Source organism: Dermacentor andersoni, chromosome 1 (assembly GCF_023375885.2).
Source record: "Dermacentor andersoni chromosome 1, qqDerAnde1_hic_scaffold, whole genome shotgun sequence".
NCBI lineage: Eukaryota > Metazoa > Arthropoda > Arachnida > Ixodida > Ixodidae > Dermacentor > Dermacentor andersoni.
Window position 1 is genome coordinate 242,111,012 of NC_092814.1, and position 26,663 is coordinate 242,137,674.

Here is a 26,663-nt window from a genome sequence, read left to right on the forward strand (position 1 = left end):
CGTGCTTAGCGAGCAGGACTCTTTGAGGAACTATCAGACATTGTTTGGGATATCATCGGCCTTAGAACTGGTGAGGCTTATACAGTGCTGACTAACGGTCATGTCCTCTGCAATAGAGGTCTCCCAGATAAGAAGCAATACGGGGTAGGATTCCTAATCCATAAGGGCATAGTGGGCAACATAGACGAATTCTACAGCATTAATGAGAGGGTAGCCACAGTCGTAATCAAACTTAATAAGAAGTATAGATTAAAGGTAGTACAAGCCTACGCTCCAACATCCAGTCATGATGATGATAAAGTAGATCAATTTTATGAAGATGTTGAGTTAGCGATGAGAAAAGTGCAAACTCAGTATACTGTAGTAATGAGTGACTTCAATGCAGAGATGGGGAAAAGGCAAGCTGGTGAGCAAGCAATTGGCAACTACAGCGTGGATTCTAGGAACACTCGAGGAGAGATGTTGGTGGAATTCGCGGAAAGGAATAAGCTGCGAATAATGAACACCTTCTTCAGGAAGCGTAGCAACAGAAAGTGGACCTGGAAAAGGCCTAATGGTGGAATAAGAAAAAAAATTGATTTCATGCTTTCTGCCGATCCCAGCATAGTGCAGGATGTAGAAGTGTTAGGGTCAAGTGCAGTGATCATAGGTTAGTGAGGGCTAGGATTCACCTCAATTTGAGAAGAGAAAGAGTGAAATTGGTCAAGAAAAACAGGCCAACCTAGATGCAGTAAAGGTAAAAGCAGACCAGTTCAGGCTGCTACTTGTAAACAAATATGCAGCCTTAGAACAGAGAGATGAAAATGACACAGAGGTAATGAATGAACCCGTAAGTAGGCTGGCTTCACAAGCAGCAATTGAAGTGAGAGGTAACGCACCAAGGAAACCAGTAGCTAAGCTATCCCAAATAACAAAGGACCTAATAAAAAAATGACAAAGAATGAAAGTGTCCAACTCCAGAGATCATATAGAATTCGCGGAACTGTCAAAACTGATCAACAAGGAGAAAATACGGGATATTCGAAATTACAACGTGAGAAAGACTGAGGAAGCAGTAAAAAAATGGACGCAGCATGAAATCATTGAAAAGGAAACTTGGCGTAGGACAAACCAAGATCTATGCACTGAAAGATAAGCAGGCTAATATCATCAGCAATGTCGAAGATATAATAAAAGCAGCGGAAAAATTCCATACTGACCTGTACATTACCCAGAGGAGCCACGATACCTCGATTCGAAGCAGTAATGAACAGGTTGCAGAGACTCCTTTTAAAACTAGCGATGAGGTTAAAAGGGCCTTGCAAGACATGAAACAGGGAAAAGCGGCAGGAGAAGATGGAATAACAGTCGATTTAATCAAAGATGGAGGAGACATAATGCTTGAAAAACTGGCGGCTCTTTATACGAAGTGTCTATCGACTTCAAGGGTCCCAGAAAACTGGAAGAATGCAAATATTATACCAATCCACAAAAAAAGGAGATGTTAAAGAATCGAAAAATTATAGGCCCATTAGCTTACTCCCAGTATTATATAAAATATTCACCAAGATAATTTACAAAAAAATAAGGGCAACACTTCACTTCAGTCAACCAAGGGCTGGCTTCAAGAAGGGATACTCTACAATGGATCACATCCATGTCATTAATCAGGTAATCGAGAAATCTGCCGAGTACAATCAGCCTCTCTACATGGCTTTCATGTCAAAGGTTAAGGTCGCCTACCATTTTTAAAACATTTTTCAAGGTGCGCCCACACGTGTGCGATAACACCAGGAAACTGCTAACAGGGACGATACGATGGGTCTCCCGAATGAACAAGCACGTATCAACTCGCTGTGAATCCTTACACATACAGGATTTTCTCTTGGCACTCGTAAGGAGGTGCGTGAATCATCGGTTGTTTGACTAAGCGCATTTGTCACGTGCAGGAATGTCGGATCGCAGTCATGCACACTTTTCACTGTAGTTTTCCAGGTGGGGCCGTATGCGCAGATGTCGCCCCTTGTTTGCATAAAATCGGAGCTAGCATCACTTCTAGCTTGCACGTGTCACTGCACAGTCTTTAATTTAGAAACGCGGCACGTAAGCGAGGCTCCACTTCACTACGTTCTCGTGTTGTGGGCCAGCCGTGAGAACTCTTCGATGGCGGCGACCCCGACTGGGCCCCGCCGCAACACTTTTGCCGCCAGCGCTGGCGTACACGAATGCTACTATATCTATAGATACTTCCGAGTACGCGAATTCTTTTTCAATTCAGGTTAACCGCTCCCAAACATTTGTTGAGTGCTCCACGGCGGGTGCATTGAGCGCATGCCCCATGTGTTGCAACGAAGCCCACTTGGGGTTGCAATTATCGAAGAGTTCAGACGGGTAGGCTACAAAACGAAAACGTAGTAAAGTGGAGCTTAGTTTACACGCCGCGTTTTCATAAGAAAGACTATGCAGCAACACGTGCAAGCTTGAAGTGATAACAGCGCCGTTCTATATAAACATGCAGGGCGCTACATCTGCTCATACGGTCCTGCCTGGAAAGCCACAGTGAAAAATGTGCTTGACCGCGATCCGACCCTCCTTCACGGTACAAATACGCGTAGTCAAATAACCGATGATTCATGTACCTCCCAAAAAGTGCCGAAAAAAATCCTTGTATGTGTAAGGATTCACAGCGACTGTATCTGCGCATGTTGGTACGGGAGATCTATCGCATCGTCGCTAGTCGGAAAGTTATCTATTTTTATCGCATAGCTTAGAAAATGCTACAAATAATTGCTGGCTCCCCCGTAGTCGAGAGTAGATTAATAAATTATGGGGTTTTACGTGCCAAAACCACTTTCTGATTATGAGGCACGCCGTAGTGGAGGACTCCGGAAATTTCGACTACCTGGGGTTCTTTAACGTGCACCTAAATCTAAGTACACGGGTGTTTTCGCATTGCGCCCCCATCGAAATGCCGTCGTCGTGACCGGGATTCGATCCCGCGACCTCTTGTTCAGCAGCCCAATGCCATAGCCACTGAGCAACCACGGCGGGTTCGAGAGTAGATGTAAGCATGAAATGACGACCAGCAAAGCAGATTGGTGGGAGATGATACTAGCCACAATACTGCACGTTCGCAACGGCCCACCTCACCACACCACACCGCCCCACGCCATACTGTGCACTAGTCCAATATGGACGCTGCCCAGCTAGAAGAAAACCGGCTGAAGGCGGCTCGACAGGCAGCGAAAGACGCCAGGGAGACAAAGCGCCAGCTAGAAGAATGAATTCCGGGGTTTTACTTGCCAAAACCACGACTTGATTATGAGGCACGCCGTAGTGGGGGACTACGGACTAATTTTGACCACCAAGAGATCTTTAACGTGCCTTCAATGCACGGAACACGGGCGCTTTTGCATTTCGCCTCCATCGAAATAAGGCCGCAGCGGCGGGATTTGATCCCGCGACCACGTGCTGAGCAGCGGAACACCATAGCAGCTAAGCCTCCGCGGCAGGCAATAGCGTCTGGAGGAGGCGCCACGTAACGTGGCGTCATCTCTCGAGCCGACGCAAAACCCGCGCCGCGCAACTCACGGACCGCTGGCGTTCAAAATAGCGCTCAGCGCCAAAAGATGACAGTGAAGTTTATGGTGCCCTGTATCTGGCCTTTCGAACGTCGCTATTGGAAATGACAAGTAAAACTCAAGCGTACTAGAAGTTACAGCTTGAGTGATATTGTGAATAGACATCAGGAAGAGTTCGGAAGCAATAGTTTTTGTAACTTGTTTGGGCAGTAACTAGCGTATGTAATGCTGTCATGTACAAAGGGTTGGGGGCCAGAGACCGCATTTTCTTAAGTTTTGACTAGTTGCACGGATGATCTCGCTTTGTTCTTGCAACTTGCCTGGATGTTCTCATTTGAGTGCCCGGATAACGGCTCTGGCTTTTGGCTCAAGGTTACTTGAAGATCGCCGACAACAGGAGCTAAAATCATTTCATGCTTTAAAAAACTGTGTTTACGTACCAAAGCCCGAATCTGGCTACGAGATATGCCGTAGTTGGGGGCTCCGAATTAACTTTTAGAGCTATAGTCCTTTTGCACAGGTTGAGTTTGTACGGGATTGCGAGTTGTGCACACGCAAGTGATGCGGGGAGCCCGTAGAGCAACTTCTGTAAATGAGTTTAGAGCAGAAGGAATCGCTAAAGCTGCTGGTTCATGTTTTGTTTTGTAAACTGGGTTTGGGTTGAGTGCTGTAATTTATCGCCGGTACAGTCGCCACACGTTAGCTAGCTATTGCAGAGGAAGAACGAGCCTCGAGGGGACAAATGCTCTCCCCGTCTTCCGGCGGGAGCAGCGAATTCACTCTGCTTCTGCAAGCGCTACTGGTCTGCTTCACTACATTTTATTTATTTTAGCATTTCACCTATATGGGAATGCGGCCGTCGTTCTGAGGTGATGACTTCTCATTTCTTGAACAAACGATAAGAAAGACAAAACGTAGCCGCTATCATTTTGCTAAGTGCCCAATTAAAGCTGAACGTGTCATCGTTGTTTCCACAGATCTTTCCACAAATAATAGTATCACCAGTGGTACAGTCGTACGAAGTTATTCCTCCACGTAAGATTCTGTGGTTCAATACGGCTATAGTGCATTCCTTCAGCACTGACATTACGCAAAGCTCGCCTCTATAGAGGCAGGCTTCGCGTAATGTCAGTGCTCTAAAATTTGCTGCTATGTATGAAACATAGTGAGCCGCAAACCACAGGCCATGTATCGCTTTTAGCAAACACTGCGTTCACCTTCAGATAGGGAATTTGCCCAAGGACGTATTCTAACGTAGCGCTGGATGCTGCGACTTTCCGCTGGCGTGTGCGACGCACCGTCCGATGAAATGTAGCCAGTCTGTGCGCTTTGACTTCCTTTTAGAACACGTACGGCGTGTCTAAACCGGTTGTAGCGCATCTTCCGCGCCGAGGCGGCAGTTTTTGGCTAACAGCCTTTTCTTACTGGTTCACGTCAACCCGCAATACGAAGTGCATAGCCTGGATTTCAAGAACATTAGCAGACTTAAGCGATTCCTTCTGCACTGAACTCATTTTTCGCGAAAGCAGTAACTGTCCCCATTTTCCCTACATGTGAGCGAAATTCATGCAGTCCTGCAACTTCTCCTAACGGTGTGCAGCGACAGCACGACGTTGACGACACGATGACGGCGGCGGCATGACATGCCGCTGCGCTATGGAATGGACGGACGGAGCAAACCTTGATTCTAGATATGTTGTCGCAGTGAAATGTCGAATGTGGTATCGGTACATACGTTATACTAATTAACGCTGCATTGATCACGGCGCGACGACGCACGCCACTGTGTAACGGAACCGACGGGCAGGCCAAGCCCTTTTTCAATCGCGTATCTGCTTTCAATAATAATAATAATAATAATAATAATAATAATAATAATAATAATAATAATAATAACTTCAGGGACTCCGATTCTTTTGACTACCCAACGTAACGAACGCTTGAAATATTTAACCTGCCTGCATGCCTCCTCCACACAGATATGATCAGCCCGCTTCTTCTTGCTCATAACAGCCGTTTCTTTTCGAGTTTCGACAGCCTGGCGTTTCTGTCCAGAAAATCACCCCCTCCCCGTCCCCCGCGCAGAGCGTTTCCGACATTACGAGCCTCCACGCGGCATTACAGGTGCGATTGTTGCTAATGGGCCGAACAGGCACGTTCAGCAACCCCCTATTTCATAGTTCGTAACTGCAATTCGCAGCAAAATTAAACCGTCTGCGCTCATTTCCTTTCTGTATTTCCCGCACGAAGCGTCATGCTGCAGCGAAACGCGGTGCAGGGCGTCGGCGCGGTGGCGCAGGTGACGACGCGGCCAATTGAACGCAGGCGGACGCGTTCAAACCATTTTCTATACCATAAATGCTGTTCGGAATAAAATTTAAAAAAAAAATAATACCGACAAAGAACAACTTGCGTCTCGCGTGAAATCGTATTATTCCCTGCTGCGGGTGAAGCGAGATATCTGGCTTGCATGTTGATGACATGACAGCGACTAGGCGGCTTACTTGCCAGTTTCATAAAGTGTTGCACAGCCCTTTTAAGCAAAATGAAGGTATACTATCACACATCCCCAAATACAAGCATGGTTGGCATTCGTAATAACCTGCCGCATTCGCTCGCAGCTGTCTTATGCCATAGGCATCGCCCAGCCAGTTTCCATATCCATCTTCACCTACGGTACTGCGACCAAGACACCTCGGGAGCTGCACCACATCGTGAAGGAGAATTTTGACCTCAGACCTGGCAAAATCATCAAGTAAGTAGTGGGGAGGTTGAGCAAACTGATACGTCTACAAGCAAAAAAAAGTAATAATAAATTAGTTAATCAATAAAAAGGCCGCGTTACGCGGCAAGAGTAAACGAGACTAACCCCTACTTGTAGACAATTTCCATGACAGAGACGATTTATATAGTACGCACTGAAACAATATCTGTGCTATGGCGAAGGACGGCAGAAACATTAAGCCACTACTATTGAGTCATATCTTGTTTCAAATGACTCTGCTGGCGCAGGATGCACTTTTGCAGCTCGTTGTTACACGAGGGTGATGTAGAGAAGTAAATTTTTTGCACGATAACCCACTCGTCGGATAAAGTCCGCCTCTTTCTTAACTCGCCTGCGGATATGTTAACTCGATCTAGCGAAATATTTATGTAACCATATGAACCAATGATGAACCGCCATGTTCTGAGCGTACGGGCTTCTGATGGCGTCTCTGGATGTTTCGCTATCACGCATACCATCGAGGGCTCGTCCTGTGTCCTTCCTTTTTGTGATGCCGTCCTTCTCCGCGCCGATTCAAAAAATGCATCATTTACAACTCGCCCAGCTTCCCACCTTACTGTAATATCGGGCACAAATGAAACGCGAACAGCGCCGCGCGTGCCCGATCGAAGCAACTGAGGGTGCGCGCCAATGACCAGTCATGCTTGTCCACACGCGCGCGGATACGATTTTCACGTAGAGTGCGGGGCCGCTGGCCTTACTGCGAGCGATACTCGATATTGTTCGGCCTCGTCCGACCCGCCGCAGCGCCATTCCCACCACGTTATGGTGGCTAGCTGTAGCGTCGCTCGTGCAGTGAGATATATTCCTGGCGCTGTACACGCTTACGTTTACACGCTGTAAGCTCTTCGTAGCAAAAAACAAAGCTATACAGGTTAGGAAACCGAGCACACATCGGCCATTTATCGCGCTGCACCAGCGACGACGGCGCTATATAGCCACCATAACGGCATAACGGCGCTGCAGCGGATCGGACGAAGAATGAAGCGCTATCAGGGCGAGCAGCACCGCACTCTGCGCGAAAACCACGTGCGCGCGCATGTGATTGTGGACAAGGATGACTGCCCGCGGCGCACACTTGTACTTTCAGTTGTGTTTCACGTAACTAGAAGCAAACTTTAAAAATACCACGATTAGACGAATTTAGACCAACGGCATATTGTTGGTAGTCGTCTTGAATTACTCAAAATATTTCTAGAAGTTCGATTAGTTAACTAATTAGTTAGGTTTATTTATGCTAAATTTTAAATATTTGTTTGAACCATTAGGGGATAAGTGGACAAGTTGTTTCTAGACGCTGTCGTTTAGGTGGTTGATTTTTCCGTGCTCTGAAGAATCCCGCTACATATGAAAAGAAAGACGTCTGTGCGCGCTTGCAGGAGGCGCGCTTGCTATCCAGAGGCGCATGCACCTCTGGATAGCAGCACGCTCAATCATGTTTCAAAAGAACGAAGCCCGCAATGCCCGTCGAAAGCCCAAGTGTGTTTGCATCCGTGTTCAGCAGCTGCCTATAACGTTTATCATTTGGGACCGTGGCGGATTTCGATCTCCACGACGGCGGTGGGGACGTAACCTTGGACGACGTTGACAATAGCTTTCTCTCTTTGCAATTGACAAGCGGGCTCCGTTCTTTCCAAACACGACTGAGAGCGCTGCCATACAGATGCGCAAAAGCGCAGTGACGTCATTTTTTAAATATATATTTCGCGCGCTTCCATGAGAGCTCGGAAAAGAAGAACCACGGAAATTTGAGATAACGTCGCGGAGAAAACTTTATTAGGTGTTCTCAGCACGCTCTAGAACTTTTAAAATACGACTTATGCCCTAAAGCGAATATTTCAAATTTTGCATGATTAAACGTAATTAAATAACTAGTTGCTCTTTAAAAAAATAGTAACTCAAGAAGACAGCAAACAATACGCTGTTGGTCTCATTCGTATGATGTACACCACTATTTTTAAATTTCATTCTAGTTACGTGTAGAGGTATGCGCCGTGTCGGTTTCGACCGGCGGCGGCGTGGTGGTCGATTTCGTCTAGGGTGGTCTAGGGTGCCTCGATGCGCGCGCCCCCCTCTGCCGCTCCCGGCAGAGGGGGGCGCGCGCATCGAGGCACCCTAGGCCCGTGCCCTAGGCATAGAGTTTCCAACAAAAATTACTAGAGGGAACTCTGGCGCTAGTGTCTACGGGGGCTGCAATGGGAGCGGTTTCCCAGCATGGGAATTATGGGAAGTACATGGATTTGCCTAAACTTCGTTCTTTTGGCTTCAAACGGCTTTGTGACTTTGTAAACTCATTTTCAACAGTATATTGCGCAATAAATAATTAAACATCATTAAAATTGCCCGACGGCAGGATCCGAACACAGGGACTCTAGCACAGAAGCCTGATATTGAAACCATTAAGCCACGGACGCATGTATTGACACGTGAATGAAACGCCCTTATGAATTTATCACGGGCATGCCAGTGCCTCGAGACGCTTGGCGCGTTTCGATTTGGCCACCTGGACAAGCTCAATCGTTGCAATTAATAGCAATTGTACGCGTTCCCGGCGTCTTCTGCACTTCGAAGAATATAGATTGCTCTAAAATACACGACAATAAGATTTATATAGCGCAATATACAAAGCCACAAGAACGTCTGAATCCACAAGCACGAAGATCAGACAAATCCATGTATTTCCCATTATTCCCATCAATTCCCATGGTAGGACAACGACTGCAGCGCCAGAGTTCCCTCTAGTAATTTTTGTAGGAAACTATGACCCTAGACACCACTAGGCACCCTAATTTCGTCGCCGGCGCGGCGCTGGGTATTCATCGGCGGCGGCGCACGGCAATTTTTCGTTGGCGGCGTGGAAACCGAAACCACAAATTAAAAAAAAGCTGCTTCGCTACACCCTCCTTTGCTAAACTGGTTGAAATTCTGGCCTTTTCACACTAAGGGTTGAGAGTCGTTTGCTTTTCAGCCTGCCCCCCCCCCCCCCCCCCCCGAAAAAAAAAAAAGGGCACCTTTCTAAAAGAGTCTACGTTGAGTGTTTGTACATTCCATCCTGCCCTAATATGCAGAGCCTTGCTGGTTTTGCTCCAGTGATCGAGCAAAGTCAGTGAATTCGTCTCACCGACGCACGTGACACTATCTAGATACGATAACCTTGCTCCCACTTGTCCGGAATGAGATTAAGTTTATACAAGTTGCCCTACGCAAAAAAAAAAAAAAAACAAAAAAAAAAAAAACAGACCTCTGCTGTGACCAACTTTTGTTGGGTTCAGCCCGTAAGCTGTTAACCAATCAGCAGTAGTTATAACGCACATTCCCGACTGGACAGTCAGTGAAATCACTTGTTCTGAATATTAATAACCATTTGCTTATGTAACTTTTCTTATAGTCCTTTTTCCCTGAAGAAAAAGAACTTTTTTTTCTGCAACAGGTCAACATTTTTTTCAGCTGAGGTAGGATGCGGTAGAAAACAAATGTGCTCAATTTGTTAACTCGTCACCACGTTGAATGAATGAAGTGTGGATTAGTAGAAATGCAGGCATTTCTCGAATGCACAATTATTCCCGAAAATAAAAAGAAAGTTTTTTTTTTTCGTCTGCACGTTGAAACTGTTTTATAGTTCAGTGTAGCTATCGGTATCAGTTGCATGCAATTATTTATGTGAATGCTACAAAGGAACAGCACCATGCAGTAGACATGTTAAATATTTTTTACATGTAGAAACTCCTTCGAATGCAACGGCCAGAATAATGCGAAAACTTCCAACCGGCACCTTAAGCCCATCGCGACCAGAAATTTCTATCTTCCTACAAGTTGCATCTCTCGCGTTGATGCCGCTTTCAGACATCGCCGATTCTACCCGCAACTACAGTTTCCACGACCCTCAAGTTGAGATTCCAACGTTCCGAGGTCGCTGTTTATACGCGTTACGCTATATTGCGCTTTTGAAGGAGTTTCAGAATCTCACGTTGCACTGAATTGTGACGACACGCATGCACAGACGCGTGGAGAGCAGGGTCACTTGTTTTTATTGTGTTGCTTCATTGCTCCCCTGCTTGACATGATTCTATGCTTGAGACAGGCAGAAGAATTAAACAGGACAACACAAGATCTCAAACGAAGCTGGATTGACTTAGAAATCTTCATTACTATTTAAATGGCGCACTGATGTCGCCGACAAGAAACATCGGCGGCAGCGCACCGACGTCTGGGCGAATACCTCTAATTACATGAAACACCCGGTATATCGCGACGTAACTTGCATCTTGTCCTCCCCTTATACATTTCATCCATCAATAATTATCAAATATTCTATATTATTATTTTATTTTGCGAAAATTCATATTTGATGTTGTTCAAAAGGTTCCCGAAGAAAGTTAGACATAGGGTGCCTCGATGCCCGCACATCGAGGCACCCCAGGTAGAAAGGAAAAGCAGTACCGGTGGCAATTCATCTCATGGTGGTGGCCAACAGTGCGCTATAAACGTCGTGTTGCGTAACGCTCATTTGGCAAAAAGAAATAAAGACACAGAAAAAGGCATAAATTGTGAAGATTATACCGCTACCGACACCACTATATTAGCAGATACAAGATAACGCGATCACGAAACGTGAAGAACTTGACCAAGTGGAAGGACACAGCGCGAGAGCTTGGCCAACTCGAAAAAGAAACCTAGCGGGTTTACCAACGTCATAGAGCTTAATCGTTTCCGCAACATTAAGTAAGCATTGTGGAGAAGGCGCGGCCCCGAAACCTAGGCCTACAAACACGAAGGAGAGAAACTGAGAAGTGCGTGATGGCAAGCAGTGTTTTCAAGCCACTCCACTCGGCGCTCGAACCGCATGCCTGCAGTCGTGCGGAAAACTGCACACAAGTGCCAAATTTAGGTTTACACTGGTTCCACACAAGCAGTGTAAACTGAAATTCGTGCACCTGTGTGCCACACGTGCAGTTTTACGCACGACCACAGGCATGTAGTGTGGAGTGCGGTTTGAACGTAAGTCTGCCCACTTCTTTGCTGCGCTGCTGCAAAGGCAACAATGTTTCCAGTTATCGATGCCAAGAATGCATCAAATGCGGCAAGCAGAAAGCAAGCGGCACGGCCTGGAGAAGGCGGCGGAAACTCCAGCCGCCTGCGGCGCCCAAACCTGCCACGAACTAAGCCACGTACGAAGTGCTGCTCCCAGGATTGAATGCGGGATGCGAGCATGGTTTCCATGATTTACCCGAGTGAATAAGTGGGACAGAACGGCGTCAGAAGCTGCCTTGCGAAGGTTGACTGCCTGACGTCATGATCCCTCCTGCATGCCAGACGATGCCACTGAGACTGCACACCGTTGCCCGCTGTTGCGTCAGCATTTGGCCAGTACCGTGCCGCGCTGTGCCGAATGTTGGGCTCATCTTGGGGTACAAGCTTCTCCATGCCCGCTAAGAGCGCGCCTTGTTTTCTGCCCGAACATTACACCATGCTCATTATGCATGCATAAGCGTTCTTGCTGAATTTGAACCCCTCTGCACCACCGCCTCGAAGCCGTTGCACCGAACTGGTCTCGTAATTCGCAAACCCGTGCCTTTTTTTAACGAAAGATGGCTTTCACGCAAAGCTTACGCTTGGTAGGCGAGCTCACCCCACTTGCAAAAGCGAAATCGGTAAATATATATATATATATGTATATATATCTCGCGTTATATTCGTGAGAATATGGTATTACTTTTAGGAATCGCGGTCATTTGTCGGGCTAAGCTTTCGTCGTTACAGATTTTAGATGCCAAGCAGTGTCGATGTATGCAACTTTCTTTCTGGGACACCACATACTACTGTCAACTTTTCCACGAGCAAAATTTTTCCTTGTTCCATTCAATTTTGATATTCCGAAATTATTGGCAAGACAATATATTTTATGACGTGGGTAGATATCTAATTTCATTATTCAACATTCACATTATTTGTGGGACCCATTTTTTTCCAACTGCAGGTAATTTGCAAATTGCACAAGAAATAGGCCTTTGCAAGCAATGTCTACAGCACACACACAAAAAAAAATATACTCTGCTACAAGCATCATTAGCAACAAACAATTATAACCTACAATACAGGAATGTTGAGCCTACCTTTACAGGATGTTGCTATGTACGATTCTGTAAAATGATCAGCAGCTAAGTGTCTGCAGAAGCTTCGTCTAAAAAAAAAAAAAAAGGAAGAACTTGGAGGAACTCACACGAATTGTTATGTTACAGAGACCTGAAGCTAAAGGAGCCCATCTACCGGAGAACCAGCGCATATGGACATTTTGGTCGGTCTGAGTTCACATGGGAACAGCCAAAAAAGCTGATCATCTGAGATGGAGCATCACAAGCTACTTGTTCATGGCTTTTGCTGCAAAAGACAACTTGTAGTTTGATGCAATGTGGTTGTGGATCTTTATGCACACAAGGCCACAGTTCTCCAACTTTCAATAGATGGCTCCCATGGAGCTCACTTCATGGTTATTAACTAATTAATGCTGGCACATTACAGTACTGAAGACATGTCCTGAAGCTGCCCTTCACAACACCAAGCCCAGAAAACTGTGCTATACACAGTACAAAGCCATTTACATGTTAACACACCATTTTTCACATGAGCCCTTTACCCCAAAAGCTTCAACACTTGAGGGTAGTTTTAAGGTAATTGGGGTAAAAAGTGCTTGGATTACTTTTGAATGGCTATGCGATGGTTCTCAGCGGTTCTAAGCCAACTCTTGGTGGTAAGTTCCAACATTAGCTAGAACTGTTCAACCTTCACAAACTTGAGTCACAACATCAACTGCTTTCATTTTTATTGTGGGCAATATAACTAGTGAACACAGGGAACGTAGGTGTTCATGGCTTTAAAACATCAATAAATTTTGTGGCAATTTAGCACATATACATTGCAAACAAAGCAAGGCTAAATGATGCAAATTATAACACACATCTGCAAACTGTAATGTACAATATGCACACATTTCATTTCTTTCAACTTGCTAGCATATGAAGCTTTCACAGAAAGCAAATAAAAAGATGGCATAAACAAAGTCAAATAACAATGGGAAACATTGTATATTTACGATGCTATAACAGTAAATTTTCTGTACACCCTTGAAACATGCTGCTGTATGAGAACTGCAGTCCAAACACTAGCCGCTGAACAGACCCCAAAAGCTGGAAACCTCCAGACTTTAATGGTTTCATGCAAACCTATTGTGCCATCCAATCTATTTTTTAAGACTCTTTTGCCCCATAAGCTCAGTAACTAATGCTATTTCACATTTCCACAGACAAAGAGCAGCTGCTACACAAATAGTACAAAAAAAGAAGCAATATACGGAGCCGAAATTCATTAGTGGTTGATGCCAGCTTAATTAAAATTAAAAGTATATTTTTATGCATGTGCACAAGCTTTTGAATAAATATTCAAAGTTCTTTGCCTTGCTTCTTCACTGGGACGGCCACACGAGATAAAAGACGTGACTGGCACAGGGCCTTGGCCAGCTGGTGCCAGGAGTGCCTTTCTCGTACCAAAAGTTGCCTAAGGACACATATTACATCTGCAGACATTTAGTAAGTAGTAATCACGACAAGTGTATAAATATAAGAACAACAGCATTGCCAAAAAATACTGCAAGTAGAAACTCAGATGGGTGGCATTTGTGCAGGCAGGATTTCATACAACTGCTGTGGCTAGCACTTCTGAGCCAGTGAAAAAAACAATTGACAAGCTTTTTCATTTTGATGAACAGACGTCAGCCTGCCTCATAAAGCAAAAGAAAAGCCAAGCAGATGGTCTTGAACCACTGTCACTTCGCTTTTTTAGTTTTTTGTTCTTGCTGTGGCCTCATGTTTTAAAACAATCTGCAGCCTTTTAATGAACGCATTTCTCTAACTCTCTACAGTACATAATTAGACAAAAGTCAACAAGAACAAACAGTAAGACATTACACACATCAATCATTAAATTAGGCAAACAGAAATTCCACCAGCCTTTCAATCTACCCTGAGATAGACAAACCCAAACCACCAAGTATGACATTACCATATGTTTATAACTGTACTAAAAAAAAGGCAAAGACACAAAATCACTTCCATTGCAAACACTTCTGTATTACGCAGAAAATAATGCACATTAATATGAACACAATAGACAAGAAATATCTATTGCCTTCTATTCTGAATTGAAAGAGCTTCTAGCACCATGCAATAAAATACTAAAACCACGTCAAGCCAGACAAAAGAAACTAACAGACCTGTAGACAATCTAATTGAATGACAGATTGTCACGAGTCAAGAACAGACATGACTTGATACAGAGGAGGAAGGCGTCGTAGAGGGAGGGAAAAATTCTGGAAGATGAGGCACATAAAACAGCTTCACTGGCAGTTCAAAGTATGGCACTTCTGTCGCAAATGTCACCCTGAAAGACTAGTGGTTTGTTAGTGAATGCGGGGTTCATGAATGCACCCAGCAGGGAGATGCAGCACACCGCTTGTGCTTTACCATTACAGGTAATGAGCTGCGATTCCTTGCATCTGCTCGTTAGCAAATCATATGCACCATCACTGATAGCACTGTGCATGCCATGCTGCCAACACGCTCACTCCAAAGAGGCAGAAGACTGGATTCTTGCTTTCAGGCACTAGCTGCTGGAAAATGGATGAATCCCAGCACACCACTTGATTTGCTGCCACTCACTTTACGATTATACAGGTCAAGAACACAAACTCCCTTGCTGCACTACACACAGCCTTCAGGAACAAAAAAACAGCATACTATCTATGACACATTTCATTCAGCATGGCACAGTTCAGAAAGTGTAAATGTACAGCTTTTGTGTACAATATCCCAGCCTTCTACCCATGCATCATATCAGGTATATAAGCAAAAGACGCACACTTAAGAGTTTATTTGTAGAGCTGTGGCCTCTGGTTTCCTGGTTCAACTAAACAAAATAAAAAGCATTCTTGGAATAATTTCTTTATCAGCTGAATAGGGCTGCAAAGCAAGAATGTTCTTGTAAAGTTAACAAAAAAGAAAACTGGTAAGAAGCTTGGAGCAAAGATAATCAGGTCATGTTGTCATGGACCTAAGATGTATTTGCAACGTGCGAATAAACTGGATGGTTAATACTTTGTCAAATATGAACTGCTAAACATCAGACACAGGTTACAATGGCAAGAAAAAAGAAAGCTGCCTCAAATTAAGGTGGCTTCTGATTATGTTCATAAAGTATCTGCTGCATGGTAGAAAGAATGAAATTGCTTCCTTTTAAACATTGTTGATTAGGGCTCACAGTTCTTGAATGGCATTATTCAAAGCACACTGGTGGCCTGTGCTGCCCTCTAAAAGGAGAATGGCATAAGATAGGAAGCCTATCATCAGTCGCAGGATAAGAATGCAGCGGCAAATACACCTCAAATACATTCAATCATCAGTCAGTCATGCTACACTGACTTAAGTGACCATGAGTTTAAGTGACCACATGTGATCAAGATGGCATAAGCATGGCATGAGCATGTCTGACTGCAGCTGGCTGCCAATAGTGAACAGTTCAAAAAAGCTTCTCTTTGCCTTTTTATGCCAGCACAAAGGACCTGCGCCATAATAAAACCTTGTTTCACATTGCAACGTCAAGCTTTAGAATGCTTTGGAGAGCTGCTGCAGTTGCAGAAGGGTACATGAACACTGAATTGTGTACTAGTAATGCATGCGTACATGCACTTTCCTGTTTAAAGCAGTCTAACTTTAATATGTAGCAGACTGACGGCACTTGTGATAATTTCTAACACAGTATTCCTACTTCACCATACACAAGCTATTGTCACGGTCAATGCTGAAGTTGCAGCAAAATTTTGTAGGGCAAATGAGTGGTATGACATCTGGCACTATAAATGTTCAAAACATGCCATTTCCTCTGGTAGGAGTTTGGCCTACTTATCCTATGATGGCAGAGCCACATGTCCACCAGCCAGGTGGCTCATAATGCATTCACGCATAGAACTTCAATTTTATTGATTGGAATATTTCAGTTTACTATTGTACAAAACCGCAGTAATTTGGGCCTGTTGGTATACAATGACAAGGGATTTTGAATAGCGCACGCACATGAGTAGAATACAAGGACAGGTCTGTCTTTCCTTGTAGTCTACTCACGTACTATCACTATTCAAAATCCTTTATTATTGTAGTTCTTTTTGTGCAAGAGCACAGAAAGCTTCTTTCTGAAAACAACTACATACTAAGCACGTGGGTGGCCTAATATGCTTTGCAGAAGCAGCTTTTCCACTCCAAAATCTTGAGTTGTTTGCGACTATAGCGAGGATCTCTGGCCAGTAGCATGCGTTTGGTTTGTTTTTCTTTACATGAGGCAGGGAACATAATGCAGTGAACCTGAGATGATTAATTATTTGACAAAGTGATTTTATGTGCAGCTATGTGAATAGCAGCTGTACGCTGAATGCTGATGGCAGTGCCACCAAACTAAGTACACGGCTGTTTGCTAGGGGAGAGGCTAGTAGAAAAAGGCAGCCAGCCCATTTTTGAATAGTAAATGATATATTCGTAAATTTCAGCAACTGCTGACTATCTCATCCCCATAAACATAAATGGCCATGTTAAGGGACACTAGTGACCTTAAAACACTGCTACCGAATGTCACTACTGGCAAGGGAAGGAACTAAAAAAGTCTTCATTTACTGTGCAAGAATTGTTTACTATGGTCATCTCTCACAAAGCGCAAAGGAAAGTCCAAATTCCGGAGGCTTCTTGGGTAGTCACCAGCATTTAGCTCATGTGATAATGAGACAGTTTTCTCTCCAATAAAAGTTCTCGGGCTGTTGTCTGATCCAAGTAAACTGGAGAGGCCCCATGTGCATCATCGTGCAAGAAAACAGTATTTAAGGGTTCATTTTTGGAAAATGTAGCTTTACAACATTATGAAATGTGCCCACTGAGAGCAATACATTTTATCTTTTCTATTTCATGAGGTGCAGTTGCATTGGCCATTAAGGTGCACAAAAGGAAATGCAAGTACCGATTATAAACACAGTTAAAAAAAAAAACTACTTTATTGCAGCAGAATTGTTTATGCCATATATTAGGAGCACCAACAACAAAATTGGAGACAGTTTTCCTTCCTTAAATTACTAATTTGAATTAAAAGATAAAGAAATATCACTACAGAAACAGAGGAAAAATTTTAGATGTTGAGATTTGTTATGTGAGGACAGCCCTCACACTTTTCCCACAACCAAGTCCTCAGAAAGTTGCCCTCAAGCTTGAATACCAACCATATCCTTAATCATCCCAATTAAATAACACAGTTGTTGAAGTACCCATAGCTGCATGAACCAGCAAAAGCGTAAGAAACTATGCATCAAACAAAAATAGCAGCTAGTTCTGACATATCACTCTTAAGAAACCATTATAATGTTGAGAATGTGTATTCCATACTGTGGAAGTAATTATATCACCATCCAGGTCATGTAGCCTGTCAGTAATTCTTTCTTTTTATTGCTTTCACAAATGCAATCTGTTCTTTCTCCATGATTCACTAGAAAGCAACGTGTTTTGCTCTTCTGTTGCCACCACACATTTAGGTTGCACAGCTACCCTGGCTTGCTCCAACAGATTCAGTGGTGCCATGGTACAACCAGTAGGAAAGTTACTGGCAGCCTCTGCCTGTGTATTAGATGCCAACAACATGAGCAAAGCAACAGATCATAACTAACCCCAATATTACCCCAGTGCTCCACGATAATATGGGACCCATGCAAGTGTATGACAAGATCAACTTTACGAGACCACACACGCGACAGAAAAACATAATATCAATGACACAAACATTAACAAAAATGAATACATGTACATGACTATTTTTCTCCACAACTCCATTTAAGTAGTTCATGAAAGCAGGTCACTAACTCCAATGTACTTCTTTGTCAATAACTTTCCCCACTTTTGTTTACCAAAAGTAGAACCTCGCTGACATGTACAGAATTTTTGGGGTTCACAGGCACATAATAGGGCATGCCAAAATACCCCTATTTCTTTGCCTGTCCCTATGATCCTGATGACACAATTTCCAAATTTCCCCAAATGTTGATTAGATGGTATGTTCCAGGAGTGACAGATGGCATGTTTTACTGTGCCACTTATAACAGCCCCCTTTAAGTGAATTTTCACTTAATAAAAAGAAGTCTTCTTTAACCAAAAATCTCTGTAAGGAGCCTACTACAGACTGCCCCCCCCCCCCCCGCCTCCATACAATGACACGACTGCTGTGCCAGTTCGGATAAAACAGGCAGACAAAACTGCGGCACAATTTCATCACAACTACCCAACGTGCAAATCAAGGGGTGTGAAGGAAGCCCTCCTAGCTTGTGCACTTGAAAATGAGAGGAAAAGCATGTTAAGTGCACTGGGCGGGGGGGTCTGGAGGTAGGGGGTGTCCTAAACACACTAGAGATTGTTTGAACTTTCATGGTTGCCTTCCTTGCACGCTGAATGTTTAGAGGGACAACACGAGCACAGACAAGACTGTGCTCGTGCAGTCTAATCTTGTCCCACAGTTTCACACTGTCCCCAAGCATTCGAGTAGATATGTACCAACTAGTTCACAGCAGTGATAGCCTAGTGGTAGTGCATCTGCCTTGAATGGGTTCAAACCCTGGTGCCAGTGGAAACCCAGTGGTTTTTCTAATGGGTAGAGATGTCCCCCAGTCTGGTGCGCGGCTACCTGTGGGGGTTCGCATCTCGAAAAGGGGCGTATAGGGATCATGTGGATGGTCTGCGAGTGCCCTTTGTCTAATCCCAGACAGCCTTGTTGAAGGGCATCCACTGGAGCTGTGGGAGGCAGAATAGTGCTGCCGCTGGGTACATACTGGTAAAATAGGCACAAGTGCGCTCCTGGCTAGGTGCTTGGAAATTAGGGGACCTCAATGCTTGAAAAGGGGAGTTTGTCCCAACACAAGGGCATCCCCACCTAAGAGGTGCCTTGAGATGCCACATGGGAAATGGCTGCCATAGGAGTGGCCCAAACCTCCTTTTTTTGTGTGCTCGCGAAGGTTTCGACAGGAATTTAGGGGGCAGGCTCCGTTCCCAAGCGTATCACCCCTGAAGAATGCCGAACGTGAGGCTGGGGTATGCTTGTGCCCATTTAAACCAGTGGCTGTCTGGTTGCGGTGGGAATGAACCCACAACATTTCTAATCTGTAGTGAACTCTTTTGCTGCCATGCACGCCTATTCTAACTGATCGCTGGTGATTGAAGAATTCAATCACAGATTTCAGTATGTTACTGTTCTTGGAACATTTGTTGTTGAAACTTATATTCTGAATATCTTTTGACATATTTTGTTGATATATATATATATATATATATATATAGAGAGAGAGAGAGAGAGAGAGAGAGATTTTTAAGTGGCTATGAATATGCTGGCTTCATAAATGTTTTTTCATTACTTACTACAGGTTTCTTTCTTGCAGGTTATGGAAAACAACTAGATTTATACAATTTATCATACAACATTATATGCTGTAACCTTGTCTATGGAGACAAAAAAAAAAAGAAGAGAAGCTTTTTTTCTTGGTTCCTGAAAAATGGTCATTTTTCTATGCTAACAAGAATTAAGCATGTTTTAAAGCAAAAGAATTAACATAAGCAATGTAATACCATAAGCAAAAAAATAACGTTTTTGGCAAAAGATCACTCTGTGCATTATTTTCACATGTGAAACAATCATACAATCTAACAACTCCCTCAAGGGTTGTTTTAACACCACGAAGCCGTACATAATCATTTTTGATATGCTGAATTTGATGCCTAAAGGCTCTGATTTAAGTGCTGGAATCTTGACGTAGAGCCCATACTGGCATTTCTGATATGCTGAAGGGAGTTTTCAGTTGTAGATTGTTATGCAAATCAATGACTCATTAATTAACTGTAATTAATAATTAACCAATATATTTTCCATGGCCAGAAATAAATGTGGACAAGTTGATTTAATTTTCTTTGATGTGGAGTGGTGTTCGTGTTTTGTTGGGTCAAGGGCAAGTGCAATGAACCTCTCTTATAGCAAACATTTCTTGTGACCCAAAGCAGCGTAAGTTGGCTTAATTGTAAGAAAGTTATCAACATCCCAGAGCACAACCCTAAAGTTTGGCAGAAATCATGTCAGAGATGCAAGAAGGTGAAGTCTTCTATTGCAATGACAGTGGCAGGAAAGAAGTTACTGCAGCAGCTGCTCTCACTCAGGCAGTTGCAGGTTTTGACAGCTGTGTAGTTTCTTGCACGCTAAGGATGGCAGACCATATTCATGGCCTCTTAAAACAAACTCTCCTCTCAACAAGTTGGAACATGTGCCTGTAGAAGGTAACCAATATATTTTGAATGAGTGAAGACATCATTAACCCTAGTACTATTCTGAAGTGCATCCTGAACTGTAGCACATGCTTGCATTCATTTAAATGACGCCTGGCAAGAACGTGCTCAAGACACTGGCGGTGCTGTATTAGGCACAATCACGACGTGCATTATTTAGTTCAAATCAAGCATCGGCTTAAATATGTATTTCTGAATGCAGTCGAACCCACTTATAACGATACCGGTTTTAACAATAGGGTATATTGCATATAACAATGAGCAGTCAATGCACCGTCAAGTTTTGTATGTGTTCTATGGTAAAATAAACCGCTTATTACAATGCTCTCATGCCACTTTGTCGGTTATAACCATTAAATCTGGCTACTGGGTGTGTGCGCCGAAAGGAAATGGAATGCAAAATTCTTGCAAAAGGAAAAGCACAAAAAGTGCGAGTCGCTTTTTCACACTCACCTTTGAGCTGCGCATCCCGTATGGCATGCGTCATATTGCCGACATCGCATGCACCTCTCCAGTCTAATTTTCACCCTATAGCTGACTTCAGAGGGGTGGAAGGGAGACAAGAGAGCACTGACAATAACATGCCGTGCAGGGTGCGTGGCACAAACGTGCAGACTCCAAGTAGCCAGATTAAATTGTTATAGCCAATAATGCGGCATGAGAACAAGCGGTTTATTTAACCATAGGACACACAAAAGTTGAAGGTACAGCTGCTGCTCATTGTTACACCTGAGTAATGTTAAAACTGGTTAGGTTATTTGCACGCCCATAAATTATCACCCTGGTTTTTGAAAAAAAAACGAAAAAAACTTACTAGTGTATTTTGTGCTCCCTGTCCTGCCCCGCAGCAGCCCATCAGCACAAGCTCGTAAGCAGCCAGCAGTATCGGCATGATACGACTACCCACGTGAAACCAGAAACCTAACGACATATGCGTGAGAAGTCCTGTGTGCTCGCGTGCATACAAAGCTCTGAACTGCATGTGTTAACACGCGTATCCGACACAATCTGCAGGCCTTCCGGTGGGTAATGGGTTCGATTCTTGCACATGCTCTCGTGCCTTCTATACGTGCTAGGGGGGTATTCTCGGGCTTTTGCTTTTGGATATAGTTTCACTCGCGCGAGACTCGGCACTGGACACCCAAGACATGTTGAAGTGTGCGGCTGACAGTGTTCTTGGCGCTGTACGAAGTTAGCGAGCTTGGCACAGTGCTCAAAATACTGTCGGTTGTATACACGAATGCATCCGGTGACACGAGCAGGCACTGCTGAGAGAAAATGCCGAAACAGAGAATGTGCAACCAGGTGGCAAAGAAGGGGGAGGCAGTTGAGTGACGTAAAGAGAGGGAAGGGAAATGAACAGTGCGATGGCAGCGAATACGAGGGAAGGAAAAAAGGAGACAAGGAAGGAACCCATAAATCAGTCGGAGCTTTCCGCATGTGAAGGGGCACTCTCCCCTTCCTAATGGAGGGGACGGTGCTGTGAGGGAGCTGCTGGGAACTGGCGGAGCTTCTCATTCATTCAGTTTTGCAGTTTCGCATGGGTGGGGAGTTCACCGGGACTGCGTTAATCTCTCGTAAAACCAGGGACGTTGAAAATCCGAGGACGTATAACCGAGGGTACACTGTAGACATTTAGGACGTGTTTACAATATTTTCGCGTGATTTGTGCACCCCCTTTTCGAAGTGCTAAAGTAAGAAAAAAGGGTGCTGAAGTTATGCCAGTAAATATAGTACTTCTTTCTGTCTAGTTAAAATGCTTGAATGCTTGCCACCTGTTTCTTTTGTACATCCCGATTATAACAATTACCAGTTATAACAATGTGATTTTCTTGGCATATAAGTATGATATAAATGGGTTAAACTACCTGTGTCAATTAGCCGATATTCTAGTTGACATTAGGAGAAGAAAATAGAGTTTGGCAGTCTGTGTAACGTGCAAGGCAAATAACCAGTGGACCATTAGAGTTATAGAATGGGTGCCAAGGGATGGGAAGTGCAGTTGAGGATGACAGAAAATTAGGTGGGGTGACAAAGTTAGGCAAATTTGCAGGTGCAAGTTGAAATCAGCTAGTGCAAGACAGGCATAATTGGAGATCACTGAGAGAGGCCTTCGTCCTGCAGTAGACCTAAAGATAGGTTGATGATAAGTGGGTTTGGCTGTACAGGGGTAAACACCCTTGTACTAGGTCTTAGCTCTATTATTCCTCTTAGTGGCTTCAAATCACATGCTTATCTGAATAATTTTTCTTAAACATCCTCCCCTCAGAAACATAGCAGCGAGGTTCTACTAGATACATTGTATATTTTTATTTTTATTCCAATGTAGGCATGTTTTGACTGTATTGTGCTCAATAAAGCACATATAGCTTCGAATAGCTCTTTGATTTCAAATTGAGTCACATGAAACATAAAGCATTAACTGCAAAGTTAACTGCAAAATTGCTGCAGTGAGTAGTGCAATGCATACGTCGTTGGAGTGTGTAATTTGAGTAGAAGGCAAAACACAATAACTATAGAAAAGAGAGTTTGATCTGCAAAATGCTTGTGAATGTTTCTGCAAAACTAAAGCGACATAGCAAAATATTTACATATATGGACTACAAGTTCGACATCTTTTGTATGTACATTTTTTTTTCAACCACCGCACAGACAAAAGAAATGTCAATCGGAATATACCCATAAAATATTATGAAAATAAATTGGCTCAGTACGGCTTTCAGGCTATTACAGCATCCACATATACATATGACACTGAAGTTGCTTTCTGTCTCAGCTCCACAATTTCTCATTACTTAATCCAGTCTGATGCTAAAAGACTGACGTAATTTATATAAACTGAGCATAAATGTACATGTAACAGTAAAAGAAAGAAAAGGTAACATATTGCTCCAGGTTTTCAATACTTAGGAGCAAACCATGTTTGAGCCACCTATGAAAAGCCATCTGCAAAGCGAAGCCAACTAACTGGCAGAAGAGGAACACCCAGTGAGCAAAGGTGTTTTCCCACTGTGTATATAAAATGTCTGCAAGGAGAATCACACACTTCAGGACACATGGCATGCGTCCAAAAAATATCAGCAGCAATCAGTTGCCCTAGCTGGCACAGCATTCACAAATGGAGCACACGGCACAGAGGTACAAACAACATCAATGTTCCACCAGGCGCTGCTGGTCTCAAGGCCTTTGGCAAGGAGCATCAGCAATTTCTTTTGTGAGAGAGGTGCCAGTGCACCACACATTTAGTTAGGCTAAAGTGGACACTCCTGCTCCTAATGGCAAGCCCACAGACATTTCTTGTATACGAGAACCTATACGAACAATTTAGTCCTTATAAAATGCAGGGACATCAGGACCCAAACTTTTCACAGACAATAGGTAGTTGTTACGAAAAGAGGATTTACGCTACTCAAAGCACCAAACTTTCTCAACTTATGTGTGAATAGAGCTCGGCATAATGATAAGCTACTTATGAAAATCTCAACTTAAGAATACCAGGGCGACTGCTGAATGGTGCATTAATGAAGTCTGAACACCAATTATACCAAGGTGAGAACTTAAAGAATAAAAAAGTGCAAAGAGCAGATGCAGACATAAATGTCAGCTGATTATAGCAACTGCACCTCTCCTTCAGCAATGCTGAATCAGGGAGGAAGCCATTCCTTCCTTTTTTTTCACCCTTTCCAAAAATACTGAAAAAGTATGTGCTCTTTCTTTCCACTTCAAAAACAAAGACCAAGTGGCAAATGGCCCAAGAATAAGACCCTGGTCTATTTCATGAAGAAATTTCCGTATAGCATCTTAGTTTATACAGCGTCATGAAAACTCCTGGTAAATGTCAGGATGACATGGAGCGCAAAAGACCTCTGTGCCTCTTTTCTATTAATTTCCACAAGGCAGTCAAGCTTGCTGGCACAAGTGGTACTATGGCACAGTGTTCCATGATGCATTGCTAGGCCAGGGGAAGAGCCTGACTTTGTCATGCCCTTTAATAAGGGCAAAAATGGCAAACAGAAGAAGCAAACAGACTCATCCCCGTGAAAGGTCTTCTTTGAGCCAATGGGGCTGAGGTTGCCTGAGGTTGTTGAACAGCTTGGAGAGAGCCACATTGTGTGACAGGTAGTAGGCCTTGAGGAACTTCTCAGCCCGAATGTCCATGGCTGGATAAAGGCGCCCTTTGCCCTGTCCCAAGCACTTGGTGCGGTTGTTCTGGGAGAGCACTTTGCAGAAGAAGCCTTTGTGGGGGTCGAACCTGCAAGATGTCACCAGCATTGCACAATGTCTCCCACTTCAGCCACCCCAACCACTGCAACTGATACAGGGCTGCTTTCCAGTGGATCCAGTAAAAGGGTTAAAGTGTAGAAAACTGTGTTCTCTGTACTACACACACTCAAAGTTTGCAACGTGTTGCAACTTGATCACAAGATTTTTGCACCTTGTCTCAGTTAAGATTTTTTGTGTGTGGAAAAAAAAAATACTTATGTTGGAAAAGTAGTTACTATTCTGCTGTGCAGAAGGATTTTTATGCGTAATATAAAAATCTAAGTGAAAATGAAAAATATTTGGGGCCTGTTTTGTGACTGTCCTCATTTGAACATACACAGCTGGCTCATCCACTGCAGTGGCACCATTGTGCTTTCCTACTGGGCTAGTGCATCGTTAATGTACACAGAGAGCATTTCAGATAGCAGACTTAATTAGAGATCAATGCCAGAAACAGGTTTCCCCGACTAGTCTTAAAAGAACTTGCTGTACGTACACACTCTCGTGTGCTTGCTGCCTCAAAGTACCATAGTAGGAATACGAATGCAGGAGCCCTGAAAACTCAAGCTCAACTCATTTCATGGCTAAAAAGAGGCCAAGAAGAAACAATCCGAGTCGCACTCCTTTACAACAACAACATGAATGAGTTCAGAATTCAGCATGAGCTTGATTTTTATTTTATTATTAGAATGAGACATGTCGTAAGAATGACCATGCATGGTCTTAAAATAGGCTCAATTTTCTCACTTAAAATAATATAATGCAAATAAAATAATGCAACATGTTTTTGCAGTACTAGATTTACCAGCCTTGGGTGGGTATTCTATAGAATTTTTATAAAAATTTGCAATGATTATTTCTTTTACGATATCTCTAAAATGTTGCAATTGTTGCTATATTTTCAATTTTGGCATTTTATAACGAAATAAATATGGGGTGTAGTTGCATACTTTAGTTTGCGAGAAAGCTTTTGAAGACGTCAGAAACGTTTTTCAGCTTTTGCCTTAGCTAAAATAGCCCCAAGAAACCCCCGATTTTCGAGGTCAGTCAGAGACAGTTGCTCAAAAGCCAAATTTGGAAATTTTTCAAAAACATACTCTGGGTCACATAAATTTGACTTGATGGGGGCCAATAGTACTAGCGTTGTAAATTTACTGAAAAATTTTGGCAGGGTACAATGATTTAGTTTTAGAGTGATAGGACTTTGAATTTGTAAAATCTGCAAGTCATTAAAATCTTCTTTTCCATCTTTAATGCAAAATCTTTTTCAGAAAATCCGCGTCAAGTTTCGCAAAACGAAGGTTAATTCCTTTCTAAAGAGACACTTTCCCACTTCATACAAAAATGTCGCTGAAAACTAAAAATAGTCGGGACCCCTCTTAGTCTGCCTTTAACAATGGTTATGTATTCACTCTCCTAGTCATTTTGATGTACACCGCTGCCTGTCATGAGAATCCCTAAGTGATTTGTGAAAGTTTATGAATTAAAAAAAATTCAGTGGTGATTTGGGGGCAAATGCGAGAGAAATGCGTTAACATTATGTCGTACTTATTTAGACTCCCTGATCCATGATTTAAACTGCACCCACCAGATTGCAAAGTGTTGCTCAGACGTTCACTCGGCACATGTCTTAAAGGGCCCCTCACTAGGCCCCATAGC

General features: G+C 43.5%; 2 protein-coding genes across 4 annotated transcripts in view; one reads left to right on the forward strand and one right to left on the reverse strand.

Moving 5' to 3' along the window:
• LOC126548100 (S-adenosylmethionine synthase-like) overlaps nt 1-13,790 on the forward strand; it is a 43,265-nt gene extending 29,475 nt beyond the window's left edge. For both annotated transcript variants that reach the window (XM_050196211.3, XM_055063566.1), the window contains exons 8-9: nt 6,182-6,315; nt 12,585-13,790. In XM_050196211.3, coding sequence (XP_050052168.1) covers nt 6,182-6,315; nt 12,585-12,687 — 237 coding nt within the window. In that variant the 3' untranslated portion in view covers nt 12,688-13,790. The remainder of the gene's footprint in view (nt 1-6,181; nt 6,316-12,584) is intronic.
• sfl (N-deacetylase and N-sulfotransferase sfl) overlaps nt 13,149-26,663 on the reverse strand; it is an 85,791-nt gene continuing 72,276 nt past the window's right edge. For both annotated transcript variants that reach the window (XM_055063564.2, XM_050196192.3), the window contains one exon: nt 13,149-24,993. In XM_055063564.2, coding sequence (XP_054919539.1) covers nt 24,771-24,993 — 223 coding nt within the window. In that variant the 3' untranslated portion in view covers nt 13,149-24,770. The remainder of the gene's footprint in view (nt 24,994-26,663) is intronic.